Source organism: Chelonoidis abingdonii, chromosome 3, assembly GCF_003597395.2.
Source record: "Chelonoidis abingdonii isolate Lonesome George chromosome 3, CheloAbing_2.0, whole genome shotgun sequence".
NCBI lineage: Eukaryota > Metazoa > Chordata > Testudines > Testudinidae > Chelonoidis > Chelonoidis abingdonii.
Genome location: NC_133771.1, coordinates 197,254,659 through 197,276,766, shown reverse-complemented (window position 1 = coordinate 197,276,766; position 22,108 = coordinate 197,254,659). Strand labels below are relative to the sequence as shown.

General features: G+C 44.7%; 1 protein-coding gene across 1 annotated transcript in view; it reads right to left on the bottom strand.

The window, feature by feature from the left end:
* PAPOLG (poly(A) polymerase gamma) overlaps positions 1-18,368 on the bottom strand; it is a 78,140-nt gene extending 59,772 nt beyond the window's left edge. The window contains exons 1-6 of the mRNA XM_075064431.1: positions 18,301-18,368; positions 10,087-10,245; positions 9,943-10,009; positions 7,928-8,009; positions 7,734-7,843; positions 3,111-3,164 (exon numbers count right to left, since the gene is read on the bottom strand). Coding sequence (XP_074920532.1) covers positions 3,111-3,164; positions 7,734-7,843; positions 7,928-8,009; positions 9,943-10,009; positions 10,087-10,245; positions 18,301-18,368 — 540 coding nt within the window. The remainder of the gene's footprint in view (positions 1-3,110; positions 3,165-7,733; positions 7,844-7,927; positions 8,010-9,942; positions 10,010-10,086; positions 10,246-18,300) is intronic.
* Between the last annotated feature and the right edge of the window lie 3,740 nt (positions 18,369-22,108).

Sequence of the window (22,108 nt, the reverse complement as noted above, 5' to 3'; positions counted from 1 at the left end):
AACTTTTAAAATCAATATTTACAGTTTTCAGTACTGTTTCTTAATCCCCTATCCTCTGAATTTTTGGATTTTGATTTAGTCATGTCAGCAACACTATACTGCTCTGCCAACAGTTTCATTTTTCTAGAAGGTATCTGCCCATCAGAACAGACATACTGCTTTGAGTATTCTGACTTGTCCTGTCAACACATTAAGGCAATAAAGTACTACAATTCATTTTTCAGGGAAGAGAAATAGCAATCTGACATACTTATATGAAAGCAGTGCTTAATCTCAAGGAAATAAGGACCCAAAAATACAATATCTTGTTTAGATAGTGATCCAAAACAGGAAAGATTAAAAAAACCCCAGTCATTACCTAAGTTTTCTGAAACTCCTTCTCATTTTGCAGCTCCTGTTCCTTGATGTATATTTAGTATTTAGACAGTTTAAGTGGAATTGTAAACAATAATCTACATTTGTAAAGAGTTAAAGTCTACACCAATATACAGCACCAAGACTTTCTGGTGACGTACTGTTTACGTATTAACCATAGAACAAGTATGTTAGCACATAGAACAAGTAAGTGGCACCCTGATCCTCAGACACACTACTTCTGACAGCATTTCCCGCAACTGGCAAACACCATGAACCGGGAGTTAAATGAGGAACTTTTAGAAGTCTTTGTTTGACACCACCTTAATTTTTGCACCTCAAACTTTCATGTTTGTCCCATGTCGCTATCTCGCTGTTTGATCAACTAGTTTCTGCAGCTACCTGCTTATTATTCTGCCCAACTAATGTATTCAACCAGCTCATACGGCTCCCCCTGCACAGCCCCAAGAGTTACTGGAATATGCTTGCACCTTTCCCCAGCTTTGTCTTAGTCATTAAGGGCCCATTTGCCAGATGACTCAAGGAATCTGGGGCTGAGATTCAGAGAGAACTGGTTGCTAGTTCCAAGCTTTGTCTTTCCCAGGGTAACCATGTGGGGGAGGAGAACCAGCTTTTGCATTTAGAAAACCCTTCCCTTGCTCAGGGACAGTTTCTGGAGACAAAAATCCTGCTCTGGGTCTCTGGCAGACAGGAGCAAATGAGCCACTTGCCTCCCTCTGTTGGAATATGGTAGCCAGCCAGCAGGAAGGTAAGTGGCTACAGCAGAGAAGGGACAGTAGCTGCTCAGCATACATCTGGCTCACACCAGAACTACTCCACAGAACTGCCTTCCTCTGCAACACTCTTCCCCCACTGCAGTGAGAGCTAATTCAAAGACTTCATTTTAAAAGTCTCTGGCTCAGGGAACACATTTTTAATTCTTAAGAAAATGTGTATTTAAGTAAGTTTCCTTGAAGGGTCACAAGCAGCCTCAGGGACATAAACTGGAAAATCCTGTTCTAAAAGGTGGCAAGTCTGTTTTGCTTCATTAATGTGATATGTTCTTCCTTGAAAGTCTCAGCACATCTCACTCCAGTCAATTCATGCTACATATTGTAGGGGCAGAGGGAAGAAGAAAGGGGGTAACCCAAAACGCTAGCTCTTATTTTTATCCTGCAGATATTTTTTCCACTAAGGCCTAGTCTACACTACACAGTTAGGTCTACATAAGGCAGCTTATGTCAACCTAATTATGTCAGTGTCTACACGACAGCCTTGCTCCCAATGAGGCAAGTGCCCTACTACATTGACATCATAACTCCACCTTCACGAGATGTGTAGGGCTTACGTCCATGTAGTTAGGGCAATGCAGTGTGTGTGTTACTTACATCAGCTGTTGCCTATCTGTCAATTTCAGGGCAGGAACCCCGGGTGGCTAGACCCTGCTCCTGACTAGGAGCTGGGGCAAAAATCCCTGGACTACTGGACCATGCTTCCACTCCCCACCTGGAAATTGACTAGGCTTCTCAGCTCCCAAGTGGGGAGCCAAAAAGCTGTGAGCAGCTTCTCCCCCCTTCCCATTCCTGGTGGGAAACGGGGATGGGGGCAGCCCACTGGGAGCCCGTGGGCCAAGCTGCCAGAGAAGCTGAGACACAGGCCTCTGAACTCCCCACGCTGCCTCTCTTAGATCAGTGGAAGCACCCCTGGGGAGGACACGCAAACTGACTCAAGGAGGGTAGAGTGGACATGCACCAGAGCAATAATTACTGTGGTGGCTGTCAATCAACCTAATATAGCTCAATTTACATTTCTAGTGTAGACATACCCTAAAATAGAAGTTTAGTGTAATGCAATCTGGGCAAAGGCATGGCCTGCATGAGAGCCTGACTAACTTTGTAGTCAATTAAGGATGTGAACAATTAGTTTGTGGCAAGCTGGGGTGTGAATCTAGCCCACACTAAGACTATCTGTTTAAGTACTCTGCTGATATACATTAAACAGTCTGTTAAAAAGCTTTGATCTAGTCCTCTTTGAAAGAAGACTGTTAATTCACGTCAGCAGGGGACACACAATGAGACTGCAGCAAACTACTGCGGGCTGGATTCACACCCCAGCTTGATGTTTGTGGAGACAAGCTCTTCGAGTATGTCTACACAGCAATTAGACACCTGTGGCTGGCCTGTGCTAAGGCTGTGGAGCAGTTTCATTGTTGTGTAAACTTCTGGGCTTGGGCTGGAGCCTGGGCTCTAGGACCCTGCAGGGGGGGAAGTCCTAGTGTCCCAGGCCTGGAAGTCTACACAGCAATGTAACAGCCTCACAGCCCGAGTCTGCTGACTTAGGCCAGTCAGGGGGTTTTCTTTGCTGTGTAGACATCCCTTAAGGCTTGTCTGAAATGCAGCATGCACCAAAGTGCTGCGCTGCAACTCCCCCATGTGGACACTGCTGGCATGAACTAAAAGGCACCTAGCTCATGTTAACATAGTCCTAACCCAAGCCAGGTGCCTTTTAGTTCATGCCAGCAGTGTCCACATGTGGCAGTTACAGTGTAGCACTTTCATGCATGCTGCAATTCACACCCCTGTAATCTGAATGGCCGAGCTGTGTACACAAGCCCTTAGAACTCCAAGGTCTAATGAATAACCTTGAAAAATAGATTGTTGTGCCAATGAGACCAGAACCAGTGTTATATCATCCAAATTCCAAAGCAAAAAACCAATAATCTGCATTTTAACTAGACACTAAGTTTTAATTCTTACCTCAATACCATCAAATTCAAACTTGATAACTGGTACATATGCATCTTCTATTGCCTGTAAAGCAGGAAGGGAAAAAGCCGAATAGTTTTTGCATTTTTAAAAGCAAGTCTTGTGTTTCACCTTCTGTTACCTCCTGGGTGTAAGGCCAGAAAAAAGTATTTTACCAGCATTTAAAAATACTAACAAATTAATTTGCTAGACCACTTTGTATATATGCAATACAATACAAGTCTTCCCATTTCTCCTGGGAAGGTGGAAAGTCCACTGTTTAAAAAAAAAGGTGTTTACATTTGTCTATTGTATTCAGTAAGATTGCAATTGACAACAATTAATGCTCAGCTATCTTCAAAGTTGATGAAAGCTTTGTTTGAAATGTGACTCCTCTAGGTGCTGTAAAATGTACATGATTACTTGGATTGCCTTGAAATTTGGAGTACGAGAGAACATAAGACTGGCCATACTAGGTCAGTCGTCCATCTAGCTCAGTATCTAGTCTTCTAACAGTGCCAAATGACCAAAAGGGAATGAAGAGAACTGGGCAACTTCAAGTGATCTATCCCTTGTCATCCAGTCCCAGCTTCTGGCAGTTGGAGGTTTAGGGATACCCAGAGCATGCATGGAGTTGCATCTGACCGTCTTCTGTAATAGCCATTGATTTCCTCCATGAACTTACCTAATATTTTTAAACACAGTTATACTTTTGGCCTTCACAACATCCTATGGCAATGTGTTCCACAGATTAATTGTAACTTGTATGAAAAAGCATTTACTTTTGTTTGTTTTAAACCTGCTGTCTCTTAATATCAGAGGGTGGCTCCTGTGTTATGTGGAGGGGTAAATAACACTTCCTTATTCACTTTCTTCACACCATTCATGATTTTATAGACCTTGATCATATCCCCCTTAGTCATCTCTTTCCTAAGATGAACAGTCCTAGTCTTTTTAATTTCTCCTCATATAGAAAATATTCCATACCCTTAACAAAGAAGGGCAACAAAAATTATACCTTTTCCAATTCTAATGCATCTTTTGGGAGATGGGGCAACAAGAACTGCATGCAGCATTCAAGGTTTGGACATACCATGGATTTATATAGTAGCATTGTGATATTTTCTGTTTTTTCATCCCTTTCCTAATGGTTCCTAACTTTTTTTGATGGCCATCGCACATTGAATGGATGTTTTCAGAGAACTATCTACAATGACTCCAAGATCTTTCTAAATTAGCTATAGACACCACCTTTATATATGTGTAGTTGGGTTTTTTGTTTTTTTCTTTTTGCACTTAACATTGCATTTATTCTGCCATTTTGTTGCTCAGTCAAGTGAGATCCCTTTAACTCTTCTTGGTCAGCTTTGGACTGAACTATCTTGAATAATTTTGTATTGTCTGCAAGTTTTGCCACCTCACAAGTCCCAGTACAGGTCTTTGGGGGAAAACCCACTATTTCTCTGTTTCCATTACTGAAACTATTTATCCCTACACTTTGTTTCTTATCTTTTAACCAGTTACTGATCCAGGAATAGACCTTCCCTCTTATCCCATGACGGCTTAGTTTGCTTAAGAGCCTTTGGTGAGGGATCTCATCAAAGGCTTTCTGAAAGTCCATGTACACTATCATCCACTGGTTTACCCTCATCCACATGCTTGCTGACACCCTCAAAGAATTCTAATAGATTGGTAAGATTTGACTTCCCTTTACAAAAGACATGTTGAGTCTGTAGGGATGTTTGTAGAAGAATATAATTTAGAGATGCTCCCCATACGAGATATTGTGAACATAGGAATTTGGAGCTGTGCCCTGGAGGCAGGCCTTGAGCACACAGAATTTGGAGTTCAGCAGCTCACTACAGAAGCTCTCCAGTTTGTTTTATTAAAAAGTTTTATTCCTTTCTTGTTGATTGGTTTGTTATTTAATGAACCCCAAGATCATTACAGTCTTCCCCAATATATCGCATTTATCTGTGTGTCTGATAATTCTGTTCTCTCCTATGGTTTCCACCAATTGCTAGATACTGAAACTAGGATTAACTCGGGGGGGGGGACCCACTGGGCAGAGTTACTGAACCAAGTTTAGGATTATTTTCCTAAGAGACAGCTTCCATCCCACCCTCCCCCTCCCCCCCCCAAAGCTTGGTCTTAAGGTTGCCAGTCAGTCAACTTTGTTGCACAGACTTGGGAATCAAGCCATGGCTCTGATCATGTGCAAAATGGTCTCAGTTGCTTGACATTTATTCCAGCTAGTGCAAGGCACCCACTAAACCTTTGGGGGAGCAAAACTGAATAATATTTCCCAGGAAGCTTTGCTCTCTAGGGATGTACTTGCCTAATGCTCACGTGCCAACTGTTTACACTGTGTATGTGCAGAAAGAGCCCCAAAGGCTTGCTAGCCAGCCATGAGGCACAGGACCCGAGAAGCTCAAAGGTACATATTACTACCACTGAACCTGAGCAACACCGAGCACAGTAACTTCTAATCTGGCCATTAGCCAAAAATATAAAATCAGGACAAAAATGTAAGCATGTTTCTAAAAATCTGCCTCTGTCAAAGGATTATTTTTTAAATTTTGGGAACATGTATTGTGAGTGGACTCAAACTATCTTTGAAAAGAAAATATTGCACAAGAAAATGCTTCCCAGCAGGGGAGAAGGGTTGGGGGACTCAGGATGAGGAGCAGGTATAAGCAGGGCCACCCAGAGAGGGGGGGGCAAGTGGGGCAATTTGCCCAGGCCCTGGGCACTGCAGAGCGCCCCCCCCCCCCCGTGAGCCACTGTGGGTTTTTGGTGGCAGTTCAGTGGCCAGCCCTTCACTCACTCTGGGTCTTCAGTGGCAGGTCCTTCAGTGCAGCCGAAGACTCCGAATGAGTGAAGGACCCACCACTGAAGTGCTGCCAAAGCCTCAGAGTGTCGCCTAGTGAGTACAAGCGCTGCAAGCAGCTGGGGAAAAAAAAAAAAAGCTGTGATCGGTGGCACTTAGGCTGCTCTACTGCTGCCGCTTCATTCTTCGGCAGTGGGTCCTTCCCTCCAAGAGGGACCTGCCACTGAATTGCCGCCAAAGACCCATCCATGCCCCAGACCCCTGAATCCTCTGGGCAGCCCTGGGTATAAGGGGAGTGGTAAGGTAAGGGATGATATGGAAGTGGGTGGTGAGGCTTGTCAGTCCCATATTCTCCTATGTATGCCAGGATCTAGAAGACACCTGCCCATGTGGGTATCTAAACCCCTTTTCCTGCCCCTGTGTCCAACTCCCATTTCAGATCTGGGAGAAGGGAGGCTTACCAGATCTCCCCTTCTCTCGGCTCCTTTCCCAAACTGTCATCTGAGGAAGCCATGTCCCTCTGGATGGAGAATTGAGGACAAACATAGTGGGAGCTTGAACCAAGAACACTGCTGAGACTGGAATGAGAACCAGCCAGCTTCATTCCTATCACAAGCTTGGGGAGAGGTGAACATCTACTGAGTTGAATAGAGCAGTTCACACATCTGAGCTGTTGATTCAGGGTATATAATATGTTGTTGGGGATAGCGAGAAGAGGAGAGACACACCAGCCTTCTTTCACATGCTTCAGTTTAGTTTTATTCCATAATGGTTACAGTATCAGTTACCCAGTTAGTTTAAGTGGGCAAAATCTGCGTGGCAGGTTTAAATGTTCCAGCCTTGATGATGACCCCTGTGGTTATCACTATAATGCAACATGAGGGAGTTTGTTTTTCCAGTTTGCCCTTTATTGTTAATATAGGAAGTTACAAAAAACATTGCAACCTTAATGCTCTTAAAAATCAAGCACTCAGAATTTAGGAAATGCCAGAGTTAAGGTTGCCTGTTCAACCTCCATTTGACCCCCTTGTGTGCCTGTATTATGATACAGTTTTAGTTTTTTCTGCAGGACCCTTGCCTCATTCAGTACACAGGATGGACATGCTCGGAGGATGAATTGGGGATGTATATTAAAGGAGGTTGTTCCTATAGGACTCCTGCCATGTGTTGCAGAAGCTGGAAGGCATGTAGTGAATCAGGCAGGGGACTGTAGGAAGAGGAAGGACAGTTTCCTGGTTAAATCAGATGAATGCTGCCCTGGATAACTGAATTTTATCCCTGCCTCTGCTGCACAGTTCCTATGTAATCTAGGCAAGTTACGTAAAACCAATAATTTCACTAAATGTGTGCGTTTCTCATTGTCTGGATGCCCAACTTTAGACCTTTGTGCCTGATTTTGCAGAAATGCTGAGCACTCAACTGCAAGTGAAATCAATGGGCATTGTGATTTAAACATGATAAGCGCAGTATAATGCTAACCAGTTAGGACATGCTTTTTCTCAGGGTGTCTCAAATTAGGCACACAAAATTTGTAATTTGTAGAAAGTATAATATATAATCATCTAACTAACCACTGTCATAATGCAGATATACAAAGGGGTTGATAAAAGTTGCACAGGCAACTTTTATCCTGATATTTCCTACCTAGAGTGCTTGACTTTGCAACCTTAGAGTTTATGTACAATACTATTTGAAGACTGCTGTCAGCAACTGTAACTGTGAAAATGGTCAGTTTAAGAGTTTAGTTGACAGTGTCCCTTTAACATGGATAAGTTTATTACTCTGAATACAAGTAGAAAACTTACTCTTAAATTCCTGATTCCATCTTGAACCTTTAGCTTTTCAAAGAATGACTGAAAGAAATCTGATCTTTCCACGTGTCTAGGAGCAACACAAAGAGCATCTATGTCAGCACCTGCAAAAATATCCCATACATCTTCAGTTAATCACGCAGTTCGTCTGAAACAGTGCATGACTAGACACTTAAAAAGGTAAATACCTTTGGTGTGTACTCCAAGTCTATAGGAACCAAACGTGAATATTTTCCCACCAACATTCGCTACAACTGAAGGTGGGAGGTTCTATAAATAGAGCAGAAATACAAGTTTAAAATAAAGCTCTTGGTTTCCAAGGTCAAAAGCCCTACAGGCTGTATTAGCACTATGAAAGAGCTTAAGTTGGCTTGTTTTGGCAGTTAGTAAGATTTCAACAGATAAAGTGCAGTTACTACAGATGAAATAATTTGAGAATAAGATCTCAGCAATTTCTAAACAAAAATAAAAATTGCTGTATGTAGGGACATTAGCTTAGGCTGCCTTGATGAACAGCAACACACTGATTGCTCAGGTACAAAAGGTTATGACTGGAGTAAGAATTTTTGTTACCCATTTCCTAACAATCTTTTCTAGCCAACTGAAGTAACAGCAATATGAAATCACAGTGGCAATCGTTTCCTGGTGGAGTTACAAAAATACAATGAAAGCATTTATTACTATAGAAGTAACATCTGCAGTGTAGGTAAAATACTTCCATTTATGTGACTTTGAAGAGCCATGTAAAAAGTTAAATACACCCAGTATAGGATATAAACTGGGTCATAACTGATGAGCTACCAGTAGTTATTTCACTGCTAGACTGAGATACTTTTAAAATATTGGTCAAGGCTAGAATGTCACACTCTGCCTTACAGAGAGGCTCCGCAGTATTACATTTTAATCAGTAAGGGTCAGCAAATGTCAATTTCGGTTGATGCTGAAATTGACAAAAAAAGCTATCAGTGGGCATGCCTGCTGGGATCAGGTGTCACTGGTCTTGCAGCCATGCAGGGAGCCCTCTGCAGCCTTGTTGTTACTGGAGCAAGTGGGTCTGTGACAGTAGTGCTTCAGAGGACTCCCTGCACTGCCTCAGGACTGGCGGCATCTGATCCTTGCAGGCAGTGGTGTGGGGGAGGAGATGAGGGAGGGAGACGGGCTGGCTGTGGTTTTGGCAGGGCAGAGCAGAATCTCCTGTTCCAGGCTGCAAGAAGGAAGCGGTGGCAGCGCTCACCTTGCTGCTTAACACTTCCTGCCCAGAGACAACTTCCACACTGCTGGCTGGGGACTGAGTGGGGCCAGTGACACAATCTCCACAGGAACAAGGTGAAGAAAGACTGCGATCCTGGCCAGGCTGAGCAGAGCCCACTGATCAGGACTGGGTGGAGGAGGAGGAGCCATCCCTAGGAAAGGAGCCAGTTAACAGCAGGTGGCCTCCTCCTTGGTTAGGGATGATGATTCCTCACAGCTCTGGCCAGGGTTTCTCTGCTCTGATCCACCAGGATCCCAGCCTTGCAGGGATTCAGTGTCACCAGCTCTGTGGCCATGCGGGGAGCCCTATGCAGCTCCACCGTCACAGCCCTGCTCGCCTACTCACTAGCCAGGAGCATGGAGGCTATCCCCAGACAGGAAGTACTGAGCAGCAGCGTGGCCTCACCCACAGCTGGGGCTCTTCCTGCTCTTTACAATCCTGGCAGGGGGGGGCCCTATATTTTTCTGAGCCAGGATGACTGCACCTACCCCCAAATCTTGTGCTCCAGTGGCTATGGACCTTTGGCCACATCAGGAGCCCCCTGCAGCCCTGCTGTCAGAACTACCCTCACCCCACCCCCTGTAACTAAAAAAAAAAAAAATATTTACTAGCAAAAAATCTTTAACATATTGATAAGATCATGGAAGTTAGAAAAAAAATCTCATTTTGCCAGGCCCTATACTCATTAGATAATTATCTGGTTCTAATTTGTATTGCTAAACAGAGATGATTTAGTTACAGACAATTTACAAATTCACTTAATTGCTAGAAAAAGGTTTAAGGATCTAGGTAGTTAAAATCTTCCAAACCTTAAGGTGAGTGACAATTGCTACAAAGTCTATTGCCCAATATGTAAATGGAAAAATTATTATTCCTTTGCAGGAAGGAAGAGGACAGAATCCAGAATACAAGACTGAGAATTACTTGAATTGGAATTTTAAAAATGTTTACCTTACTCTCACTGAGTTCTGAAATCCATTCTTTGACTAATTTATTCAATTTACCAAGAACAATCAGCCTGCAATGAGAATCATCATTAGACTTAGTTTTAAAACATATTCAAGCAATGTGTTTCAATTATATTAAAAGTTATACCTGTGATTTAGTTCTTCTTCATCTTCAAATACTCCAAATGGCTTCATGGCTTCAATTAATTTCTGAGTGTAAATATAATCTATTTCCTTAGGAGGAGTCAAACTAATTGGAGATGTTATTCCATAGTGCTTCTGAGGCTGATTCTCCAGCATAGAATTTCTGTTGAAGGAAACAGTAATGTTAAATATAACCACAATGCCAGAAATGGTACTCTTACTGTAGTCAATGGTTACACCACTTTAGCCTACACTTTCAAAACCAACCTCTGCTCTTTCACCCACAGTGACAAGCAGGTGCAAAATCAGAAGTCGGACTTAATCCTGACTGAAGAAAAAGTAATGATTATCCATGAGCTTATCCAAATGCAAGAGGTCAAATTAATGGCACTGCAATGATGATGAAAGCATTACATTTTAGTAACCAATATAGATGCAGGAGGAAAACAAATTTACTGCTGCCATACTCAAGACCTTAATTCAATCCATTTACATATAGAATCAAGTGGATGAAGCTGGTCACTGGGCCAGTAAAGATAACAGTGGCTACTTTCAAGTTTTACTTTTGTTCTGTTTCCCCACCTTTTTTCAAATTCTAGTCATTTTCAATTTATTTCCTGCTAACTCCACACCCAGCAAGATGAAGACATATGCAGCAAACATCTCAGTACTGGTTTACTTTTAGTTACGTATTAGATACAGTAAACCAGAGTCATTTAAAGTTCAGCAAAATTAGCCTTATAAACCATTTTCTGAGAAAACTGGTGGTAATCTGGGGGCATGAATGAAGTACTTATGATGGTAGGAATGAAGTGCCTTCCTGGGAAGACCCCACTACACCTCTGCCACCAGCTCCAAAGCAGGGCTGGAAAGGACATGGGGAAGAGGGAAAATGGTAAGAAATGGGCTGTGAGGAGCATGTTTACCAGCAGTAAATGGGAGAGCGGGAGCTCCAGACTTCCTGCTTCACTTCAGGGGTAGTGTAGGAGAAGGGGCTCTGCATAACTTTCTGTAGTATACGAGGATTGAGATGGAGGAGTCATTTTGCACCTCTGCAATGAGCATTCTTCCCCTGCCCCCATAAAAGGTATCCTAGCCCAGCCACTGTTGCAGCATACCAATATTCAAAATGAATCTCTTTATGCAGATGGGCTTTAAATCAAGTATTAATATGAGCTCTTTATCAGGGGGCTCTATCTGTACCTTTGGCCAGACGATCCCAAATTTTCACCAAAAGTATATCCCTGTCCCTGTTGCAGGATAACATTCAAGACAATTTAACTATCCATGTGAATTTTAGTACATTTTTAAAACTAAAAAGTTTTTGGGAATGCATTTTGGGAACATCATCAAGTAACACTGAATTTGAAGCACAAACTCCACCCCAATTTTTAAAGCTATTTTCTTTGACATATCAATTTTAAAGCATTATGAAATTTATAAGCAGTTCATTCTGGAGGTGCTGTATCTCAGGAACCCCCTTCACCAAATGACCATAAATCTGCTGTACAACCACCACCCATGTCCCAGTGGCACATCTGAACATACTTCACCACTCAGCTACCAAGTCCCACTTCTTACAGATTTCTCCACGCACCTGGTAAACTTCGAGGGGTTACGCAAGAAGGGAAGGTGGTGGGGGCAGTAAAGAGTATATGTACCAGCTGGAGCCAAGAAGGGAAAGGAGCATGGAGATACAGACTCCCCACTCAAAACCTGGCCCTACCATAAGGGGAACAGGCTCTGCACACCCAGCTGTAGCACAGGAGGATAGCAGAGGTATAAAGTGGCCTGTTCTCAGGTTCAGCAAGGCTCTCCTGACAGAAGTGTATTAATTTCAGTTAGCTAACAAGTTAAGTACACTTTTTTTCCTAGGGAAGACATCCTCATGGTTACAGAATTCTCTGTGGCTCCATCACAACATATCAGCAGGAGAGAACAGCTGATCAACAGTGGCAGAGCTCAGGTATTAATGGAGCTGCAAAAGGGGAGGAGATGGGGGAAAAGAAAGGAAAGCTAGTTCAACCACTTTATGATAGAGAATGGAGCATAGGGATAATGATTTACAATCTTTAACACCAGAAGGGGAGGATAGGGAAGCAGTATAGAAAGCAATGACTGAAGTTGCATCGTCCTGAGTCGGTTTATTTTTTAGAAATGAACAATTCACAAAATGGACAACACTTGCATTTTTTGTGGATTGGCTTAAGGTTTATCAACGATAAAGTCAAGTTAATAGAACATGCAGCAGCACTGTGAGACATAATTAGGGATTTGAAAGCTAATCTCCCTCAGTAAGAGCATTTATTTATTTGGAATGTGTATCTGTAGGTGCCTCAGATCTGGTCTATCAAGTATTTATGCAAATTTGTTTCCTTTACTGTTACCCTCCTTTTAAAGTCTCATTAAAAGTGAAATTATTTTGATTATGAAGGCATCATTTCTAATAAATTAAGATTACTTCTAATTTAATATATATAGAATGTGTTATTCTCCAATGCATATGCAGCATTGTAAAGTGTGTACGAAGTCAATATTTATGACAGGCCAAATGTGTGTCTTTGCCTTCACATGAGGTGTGTCAACAGGTCAGGGTCCACATTCAAGTCAATAACTGGACAGTTATGCCACTCTAGAAGTAGATATGGTACTGCAAGTCAAAAATTGCTAACTGCTATAACAATGGTGAATTATAGCAGCATTCTGGCACAACATTTCAGTTGTGGCATAAAAGATTCTGTTTCCTATTAACACTTGCTAAAACAGACTTTTAAACAAAGAATTTAAGACCAGAAGACAACATCTGATCATCCAGTCTGACATTCTGTATCTCACAGGAGGTTAAATTTCACTCCGTTACCCCCTGTAACGAGCCCAATATTTTGTGTATAGCTACAGCATAACATCCAGAAAGGCATCCTGTCTTGATCTGAAGAGATGGAGAATCCACCACTTCCCTTGGCATTTTGTTTCCATGGTTAATCACCATCCCCTACAAATCTGTTATTTGTATTATTATTAGTTATTTCTAATTTGAGTTTCTCTGGTTTTAGCTTCCAGCTGTTGGTTTTTATTATGCCTTTCTCCACTAGATTAAAAAGCTCTTTAACACCTGGTATTTTCTTCCAGCACAAGAACTGCTACAGGGTAATCAAGTCACCTCAGTCTTTTGTAGTAACTATTTAATTCAGATTGCCTTGCAGTGAGATCTTACATAAATCAGTTTCTCCAGCCCTCAAACCATTTTTGTGGCTCTTTCCTACACTCCAATTGTTCAATCCTTTTTAAAATATTGACACTAGAACTATATGCAAGTATTCCAGTATCAGTCGTATCAGTGCTGTATACAGGAGGTAAAAAATCCCCTTCCCTATTTCTACTTTCTAACTCCCCTGTTTATATATCCAAGCATTGGATTAGCCCTTTTTTGCCAGAACATTGCACTGGGAGCTAGTATTGAGTTGCTTGCCCATCATAACTGCTACATCCTTTTCAGAGTCACCCATCATCCAGGATATTGGCCTCCATCCATTCTGTAAGCATGGCCTGCATTCCTTGTTCCTAAATTTCTAATCTGGCACTTGGCACATTCAAGAAAATGCATTTTAATACATCCATTTACCAAATGATGCAGATCATGTTGTGTGACTGCCCTGTCCTGATTTACAACTTGCCAATCTTCACGTCATCTGCAGATTTTATCAGCAGTGATTTCATATTCTCATGTATACTAAATCTATGCAATTACATTTATCTTGTCATCTCAAATAGAATCAGGTTTGTATAACAGGACATTTTCCATAAAGCCACATTGATTGGCATTAATTACATTTCTCTCCTTTTAATTCTCTCAGTTAAATCCCATATTTTGCTAAGCCTGATATCAGGCTAACTGACATTACCTGGGTCATCGAGCTCACCCTTTTTGAACATAGTTACAACATTAACCCTCTTCTGGAATATTCCTAGTATTCCAACGTTTAATAAGAGACAGTATCAGCAGGCCAGAGATCTCCTCAGCCAACTCTTAGTCATGGCATAGCTAATATACTGAAAGAGTAATGTTGACAACAGGACACATTACAAACTGGCTGAGCTTCCAGTGGCGTTGAGAGTAGGGAGCCTTGTCCATGTTATTTTGTCAGTGAAATTTCACCTTCATATCCTAGTCTAAACAAAGCTTATGTGATATTTAAAATAGAGTTTGTCATGTATTGTTTAAAATTATTTTTCCTAACCTAGACAAGGCTGAACTCAGCAGAAGATGAATACAAAAAAAAAATGAATGGAAGGGACTCCGTAGCCATCACTGAGAAGAGACATTGCTGAGTGTGACACAGGCCCAGTGGGGATCCCCACACTCCCTTACCAGTAATGTATGGACTGGGTAGCATTCCCTTTAATTTATGTCCATGAGCAGAATGAATTTTATTATGTGCACCAATATGGAGGTGATGTGTGGTGGGAATGGGGCTGAGGTTTGGGATGCCGGGGAGAGGGGCAGGGAGAAGGGAGCTGAGGACTGTCTGGGCGTGTAGGCTCTGGGGTGGAGCTGGGGATGAGGGGATTGTGGTGTAGGAGGCAACTTAGGGCTAGGGCAGAGAATTGGGGCATGGGGGGTGTGGGCCAAGGATGAGGGGTTTCGGGTGCAGGCTGCCCTGGGAGTGGGGCTGGGGGGATTTGGAGGGGAGAAATAGTCCCAGAAAGAAAGTGTCTGGGCCCAATGACACTCCAGAGACCCAGAAGAAAGGGTCCAGGGGCCACTCCCAAACCTACAATAAAGTAGCCTCCAACCCTAGATGTTGCCCAGTAGATCCTCACCCCTACATCTGCTTCATGGCCTTCATCACAAGCTTTGTGTGAGAGAAACTGACCAATGCTCCTCTCCAAAAACAACCTGCTCCCACAGCCAGCCTCTATATAGCATGACCAGCAACCTCAGCAACATGGCCACAGCTCACAGCCTTCTCAACAACCTCCACAGGGAGACCGCCCCCACCTCAACCTTAGGGTTGCCAGGTGTCCGGTTTTTAACTGGAATGCCAGGTCAAAAAGGTACCCTGGCAGTTCCAGTCAGCACTACTGACTGGGCCATTAGAAGTCCAGTCAGTGGTACAGTGAGGGCCTGGGGCCAAGGCAGGCTACCTGCTCGCCCAGGCTCCGCACATCTCCCAGAAGCAGATGCCAGGTCCCTGGGCAGCCAGAGAGGATCTGCACACTGCCCCCTCCCCAGGGCCAGCTCAGCAGCTCCCATTGGTCAGAAATCATGACTAATGGGAGGTGGGGGCCAGTGCCTGCAGGCATGAAGGCAGCATGCAGAGGCTCCCATATGCCTAGCAGTCACAAGGGCCTGAAGGCCAGTTCCTGGGAGCTGCAGTAAGTGCTGCCAGGACCCTGTGCCCAGAACCCCCTCTTTCACCCCAACCCCCTGGAGTCCCTCCCAACCCAAACTCCCTCCCAGAGCCCACAACCCGAACCCCCCCCCCAACCCTCTGCCCCAGCCCTGAGCCTCCTTCTACACCCCTCATCTCCAGCCCCAGCCCAGAGCTTACACCCTTACCCGAAGCCCTCACTCCCCCAGACCCCAACTCCCTGTCCCAGCCTGGAGCCCTCTCCCACACCTTAAACCTCTCATTTCTGGCCCCACCCACACCCCAATCCCCTGCCCTAGCCTGGTGAAAGTGAGTGAGGGTTGGGGAGAGCAAGCAGGGGTCAGGGCCTCAGGGAAGGAGCAGGGGTGTTTGTTTTGTGCAACTAGAAAGTCCCCCACAAGTTGAGTAGGGAACAGGAAGTGCACAGTCACAGGCAACTTAGTTGCCCAGGACTCCCCACACAGATTCTGTCTCTAGCTCCCTTCAATCTTTGGGAGGAGATTCCCTTACAGACTCTGGCCTGGCCTGCCTGCCCCCTCCCCCACAGTCCTTGGGGGATAATTTCTAACCCAGTTCCCCTCATTCGCTGTGGGGAGACTCCCTCGCACAGTCCCCAGCCATCTGCCCCCATTCACTAGGAATTAATTTCAAACTGGTGACTGTCTTGTATCTGGAAGATTTTGCTAGGTCTACTTGGCAGCAATACATATCAGCATTTCAGGTGTGGCATTCCCTAATTTGGGGGAAAGGTCCTAGCCATTAACCCCCGTAAAAGGTACCACACTATAACAGAACACCACTTTTATCTAACCCAGGCAAAGTTGGGAGTAAATCCAGGGTAGAATTTCTAGCAGACTTTACAGCTCCAGCAATACATACACCCCACAGCCCTGACCTCTAACCTATCAAGAGGCACACAGACTTTCTGCCCCACATCAGTGCAACCCACCCCGGGTCAGTCCAACCTTTCCAGGCACTCAGACACTGGTGTGCGCTGAAAGCTCAAAAGGGTGGGTCTGGCTCTGAAAAAGGGGACCTGTGTGGACACAATCACCAGTACAGCAGCTGGCTCTCCTTCAAGCAGCTCTCAGTTCTGACTGCACAACCCTGGGCTTCAGTATCTTTCTGTGCTGCTGAAGTCCATCTGGGGCAGCTCCAGCTTCTTTTGTTCTTCCTCCAAACTCTGCTCAATGGCTCAAACCCTCCCAGGTGGTCTGTTAACCACTTGTGCCCTTGTTTTGGAATGCACTACCCCCAATCAATCATGTTGTTGTCGTCCTGTGCTAGGGGTGTGTGGGGAAAACAACAAGGGGATGGTGTTCTACTGCCCTCACAGGGCACAGACATCCCTCCCAAGAGCTGAATCACCTAAGTGTAAAGCCATGTCTGTGGAGAGCTTGCACCGTAGCTCTGACAGGTGTGAGCTGCCCCACTCATCTGAGTGCTAAAATAGATGCCAATTGATACTTCAAATGTCAACTATTTCACTGCCCAACAAAGCATGAAAGCAAGAAATGGATCGTATTGAAGCTCTAAGCAAGCACTGAAACTCTTTTCAGTGCTGTGAGCATGGGAGAGAATATTTCTCCATTGCAGAGTTAACTTGGGCATTTACTCAGGTGCTGCTCCTGCCTATTCACACACAAATCCCTGACAGTCTATATTAGGAGTGCTTTAAACACAGGCTAAGAGACAGTGGAAGATGAGTAATAAAAATGGCCTGAAGGGATCCCATAGCCATCACTGGGGAAAGACATGGTTAAGTGCAAGACAATAAGGATTCCCACGCATGCTGATCAGGAATGTGTGGACTAGGTTAATCAGTCAGAAGGAAGGTGAGGGACACTGGCCTCAAGCAGACCCCATGCCCTCCCCCCTCCTCACATCTCCAAAAATGGGGAGGAAGGGATGTGAAGCAGCATGATTGGATGGAGGGGAGGGAAATAAGCGGGCATTAAAGAAGGGCTATATATGGTTTTCCACAGCAGAGTTCCTCTGGGGTCTCACTTCACCCTATCTAAGGCTTAGTAAATGTGACCATGACCCTAGACTGGAGGTCCCAGAAAGAGTGGCTGGGTCCAGGAATAACCCCACCAGACAACCTGGGGAAAGAGCAGAGGCTTGAGGAAAGCAGCCGAGTCCGAAGACCTCACTCAAACAGCCAGGAGAGGAGGGCCCTGGAGGCCACCTCCAAAGCTACCCTGCAACTACAATAAAGCTGCCCCTCCCCCACCCCAGAGCTGCATAGCAGATCCTCACTCTCACATCTTCTGCTGCAAACTCCAGAAGTGCAAAACAGATCAACATTCCACTCCAAAAACAACTTAGCCCTGCTGCCCTACCTTTATATGGTGGAGTGCAGCACCATCTGCTATGTAATGAAACCTCCACTGGTTACAGCCATCCCAGCAGCCCCTTCAGGAAGAGGCCATCCCCCTCAAGCCTCTGAGAAGTATAAACAGTCCCTGTAGGAATGCACATGCAGGGAGATTGAGTGGTTATCCAGGACACCCCACACGGATTGTGGCCTAGGTCCCCATGTCACTCATGACTCCTCACAAAAACCCTGACTTGCCCCCCCCAATTTGGGGGGGAGGTGGGGATACTCCCTCACACGGACCCTGAACTGGGGACCTCCTCACACAGGCCCTGCCCGCAGCCCTACTCACTCATCGGCAGAGAGAAGCAAAAACTCTCCCACAGATGCTGCCCTGGGACCCCCTCACTCATGATAGGTGGAGGGGGAGGAAGGACTCCCTCACACAGCCCTTCTCCCAAACCCCCTCACTCATTAAGAGGGAGACTCCCTCACACAGACTCTGCTCCAGGTCCCCACCCCCACTCATTGGAGATTAATTTCAAATTGATGTCTGTCCTTTTTATCTGGAGGATGTTGCTTTATGGAGGAGGGCATAAACTGGGGCTCTCCTTGGCAGGAACACACACCAGCACCTCTCCCAAGAGCAGAGCAAAGAGTAAAGCCATGTCTGTGGAAAGTTTGTAGCCATAGCTCTGATAGGCCTGAGCTGCCCCAATCGTTTCAGTGAGTGCTGGCTCTTATGCCAGTGATAGGGCTTTAACTATTTCACTGCTCATCAAAGCACATAAGAAAGAAGCAGATCAGGCCTAGTCTAGACCTAAAACTTAGGTTGACCTGGCTGCATCACTCAGGGCTGTGAAAAAATCTCACAGGGAAACTGGCCACAACTGGTCCCCTCTTCCAAGAAAGGAGGCAGGAGAAAGGGGGCATAAAGCAGAATGATTGGATGAGGTATAGGGAGAAATGAAGACAACTAGACATTAGGGAAGAGCCTGGCCATACAGTTTCACACAGCAGAGCTCCTCTAGCAGCTAATTTCACCCCTCCTAAAGTCCACCCCAAAATCTCAGACAGCAGGGCCCAGAGAGAACAAACAGCTCTAGTGAAACCTCCACCCACCCTCAACAGCCATGGTAAAAAGAAGGACCCCAGGGAAAGTAGCCAAGTCCAAGGACACCAAGATATAGCCAGAGAAGGGGGCCAGGGACCACCCCCAAAACTTCACTGCAGCTACAATAAAGTAGCTTCCCAGGGCTGTCCAGCTAATCCTCACCCACACATCTCCTTCATAGCCTCCACTCCAAGCACTGCACACGTGAAACCAACCAACACTCTTCTCCAAAAGCAAGCTGCTGCTGGCCCCTGCCTGCCTTTATATAGTGCCACGCCTCTTCAAGTCACAGCTTTCCCAGTAGCCCCAGAGGCCAAACACTGCCCCGCCCTTCCCTCAGCCTGCAGCCTATTGGGGAATGTAAATACTCTCTGATGGGAAATGCCCACGTTCATGTAGGGAGACTGACTCTTCACACAAACCCTGTCCTGTTTCCCCCTTCACTCCTCAGGGGGACATTCCCTCACAGAGACCCTGTCTTGGGCTTCCTCACTCTTCAGGAGGACACTTTCTCATACAGACCCAGTCCTGAGCCCCTCTTGCTTATGGGAAGGAGACTCCCTCCCACAGATGCTGTTCCAGGCTCCCCTCACTCACTAGAATTTAACTTCAAATTGGTGATTCTCCTTTGTAGCTGGAGGATGTTGCTTTATGAAGGAAAGCATGAGCTGGGGCTCTCCTTGGCAGTAGTGCATACCAATATCTCTCCAAAGAGTTGAAACAAGGGTAAAGACATGTCTGTGGAGAGCTTGCAGCCATAGTACTGACAAGTGTGATCTGCCCCATTCATCTCAGTGAGTGCTGACTCAGATGCCAATAGTTAAATGCTGACTATTTCACTGCCCATCAAAGCATGTAATAAAGCAGATCATATTATGAAACTCTAAGCAATCTACCTGAGTGACAACTCTTCTTGGTGCCATCAGCTTGGGAGAGAATGTCTTGGGGAGAGTATTACTCCATTGCAGAGTTAACTTGGGATCTCACTCAGGAGTTGCTCCTAACCCCCTTGTGTTGACACAAATCCCTCTCACCAAAGTTGGGAGATGCTGTTAATGTTAACGGAGGGTAACCAGCTTATCTGGAGCTAGAACAGAACCAGAGTCAGGCTTTTGTTGAGGCCTTGTCTTCAATGCTAAAAAGGTGTGTTTTTAAATCTCTGGGTAACAGACTTGTGAGGTATCCCAAAGTAAAACCAGGGTGAAACAAGGGACTTTAATTTGACCACAAAATAAACCACGTGAGGTCTGCACAATACCCTTACCTGGGGTTGACCTCACCTAGTTTACCTCATGTTAAAACTGAAGTGCCTTGTCTTCAAAGTGGTTTTACCTCAGGATAGCTGATGCATGTTAGCTACCGCAGTATAAAAACACACCTCTATTAGTGGTGAAGTAAAGGCCTTGAGCTGGTTACCAACCCCCTTTGCAGTAATAGTCCCACAATTCTGCCCAGGGAGAGACAGACAAGTTCTCCCACAATTTACCAGGGAAGAATCATAGAGCTGAAGCACAAAGAAGCATGAGATGTGTCCCCAGAAGTTATAGTGAGACACAATGGGGAGTGCAGCACCAGTGAGGACACAGTAACTCAGGCAGAGCTTTGCAATGTGGCTGCTCACACCTGGATGCTGGTCACTTGGGCAAAGTTGGCAGTGAAGACAAACCCTAGGTGGTGGGATTGAAGAGGGTTGGGGTGTCTGACTCTCAGCCATGTTACCTGTTTCTCCAGTAGCTGCTGAGATGTAAGGTAATTGGGGGGTCTGTTTCCACTGTGTTCTCCCCTTCCCCAGTAGGTGCTGGGGCAGGAAGGGATCGAGGTATCTATCTGTCTGCCATGTTCTCACTTTCCTTTGTAAGGTGGTGGGAAGAATGGGTATTGGGGGGTGTGTCTCTTTGTCCTGTTCCCCCTTTCCCTCATAGGTAGTGGGGCAGTGGGCATTAGGTATCTGGCTTTCTGCCATGTTCCCCCTTTCCCCTGTAGATAGCTCACACCTGGGCCAGGCTAACTCAGGTTACCTCTGCAGTGAAGACACCCTTATTTTTTCTGCAAAGAATCAAGCCCAAACAGCCCAGATGCACTTCTGAGTCCCACTGTCGGGGGAGAGGGAAGTTAACCTGAGGGAATCAACAGAGCCCCTAGGGCACACATGATCTTATTTATTTAATATTTATATTGAAGTGGTGCCTAGAAACTGACCTGGCTAGGACCCTGTTATGCTAGGCGCTGCACAGACATATAGAAAATGACAGTCCCTTTCCCAAAGAACTTAAGTCTGCACAATCTATTGCGAGTGACACCTTATTTTGGTATCTCAAGTATGCAGTGCATATTTTGTGCATCTTGCCTTTGTGTTTTTCAATGAGATATTGAATCTCTCCCATTCACATTGTTCTCACAGTGGAAACTGCCAAGGTGTACACAAAAGATGCTCACACTCACTTTCATTGTACTTACTTGCCCTACTAACAGCTTTTGATAATTAAAATTAAAACTAAATAATGTATATATGGTTTATTGTATTTCACTGAATGTATTTGGATGGGGAAACCAAACTGGTCATGATCGTTTCTTCCTTGTCTTGCACCAGTGCAGTGCTGGGTTCATGACATAGCAGAACAATGTTATTATCATTTTGAAGATTTTCATTAAAATCTGTGAATGTTTCCTTTGTAGTAAGTTGTTAACCCTCTCAAGCATATACACCATAACTTTTATAATATCTTCAGAAAATAGTTGGTCTACAAGAAACCAATAGTATTAATTTTTAAAAAGCCATCTGTGTGCAAACATGTAATATACTCTTGAGTTTCATTCTGTCCCAAACAGAAAACCCGAGTGCTCATCAAAACAATAATTTTGTACATCTCTCACAAAGATAAGACATAACTTTGTGAAAGTCTTTTAGTGGTTTACACCGCAACTATTAGCCTCACAGCTCTTGTCTGGAAAATCAGGTGGAAGGGATCTTTATTGGATTTGCATACTAATACATCTCAGTTCAGGGAAAAGGGTAAATGTAATTTTAAGGTCCATCTAATGGTAGGGTATCAGTAGTTCAGTTTTCTTTATTCAGTTCACTTAGGCACCAGTTCTGGAAAGTGATCCACAAGAGCTGATCCTTCTGCCTGTGCAGAATCATTTTACAGGACCAGTACCTGTCACAGAAACTCTCAGAACACTTTACAAGGGTGGATAAAGATTCTTACTTTCCATTGCTCTC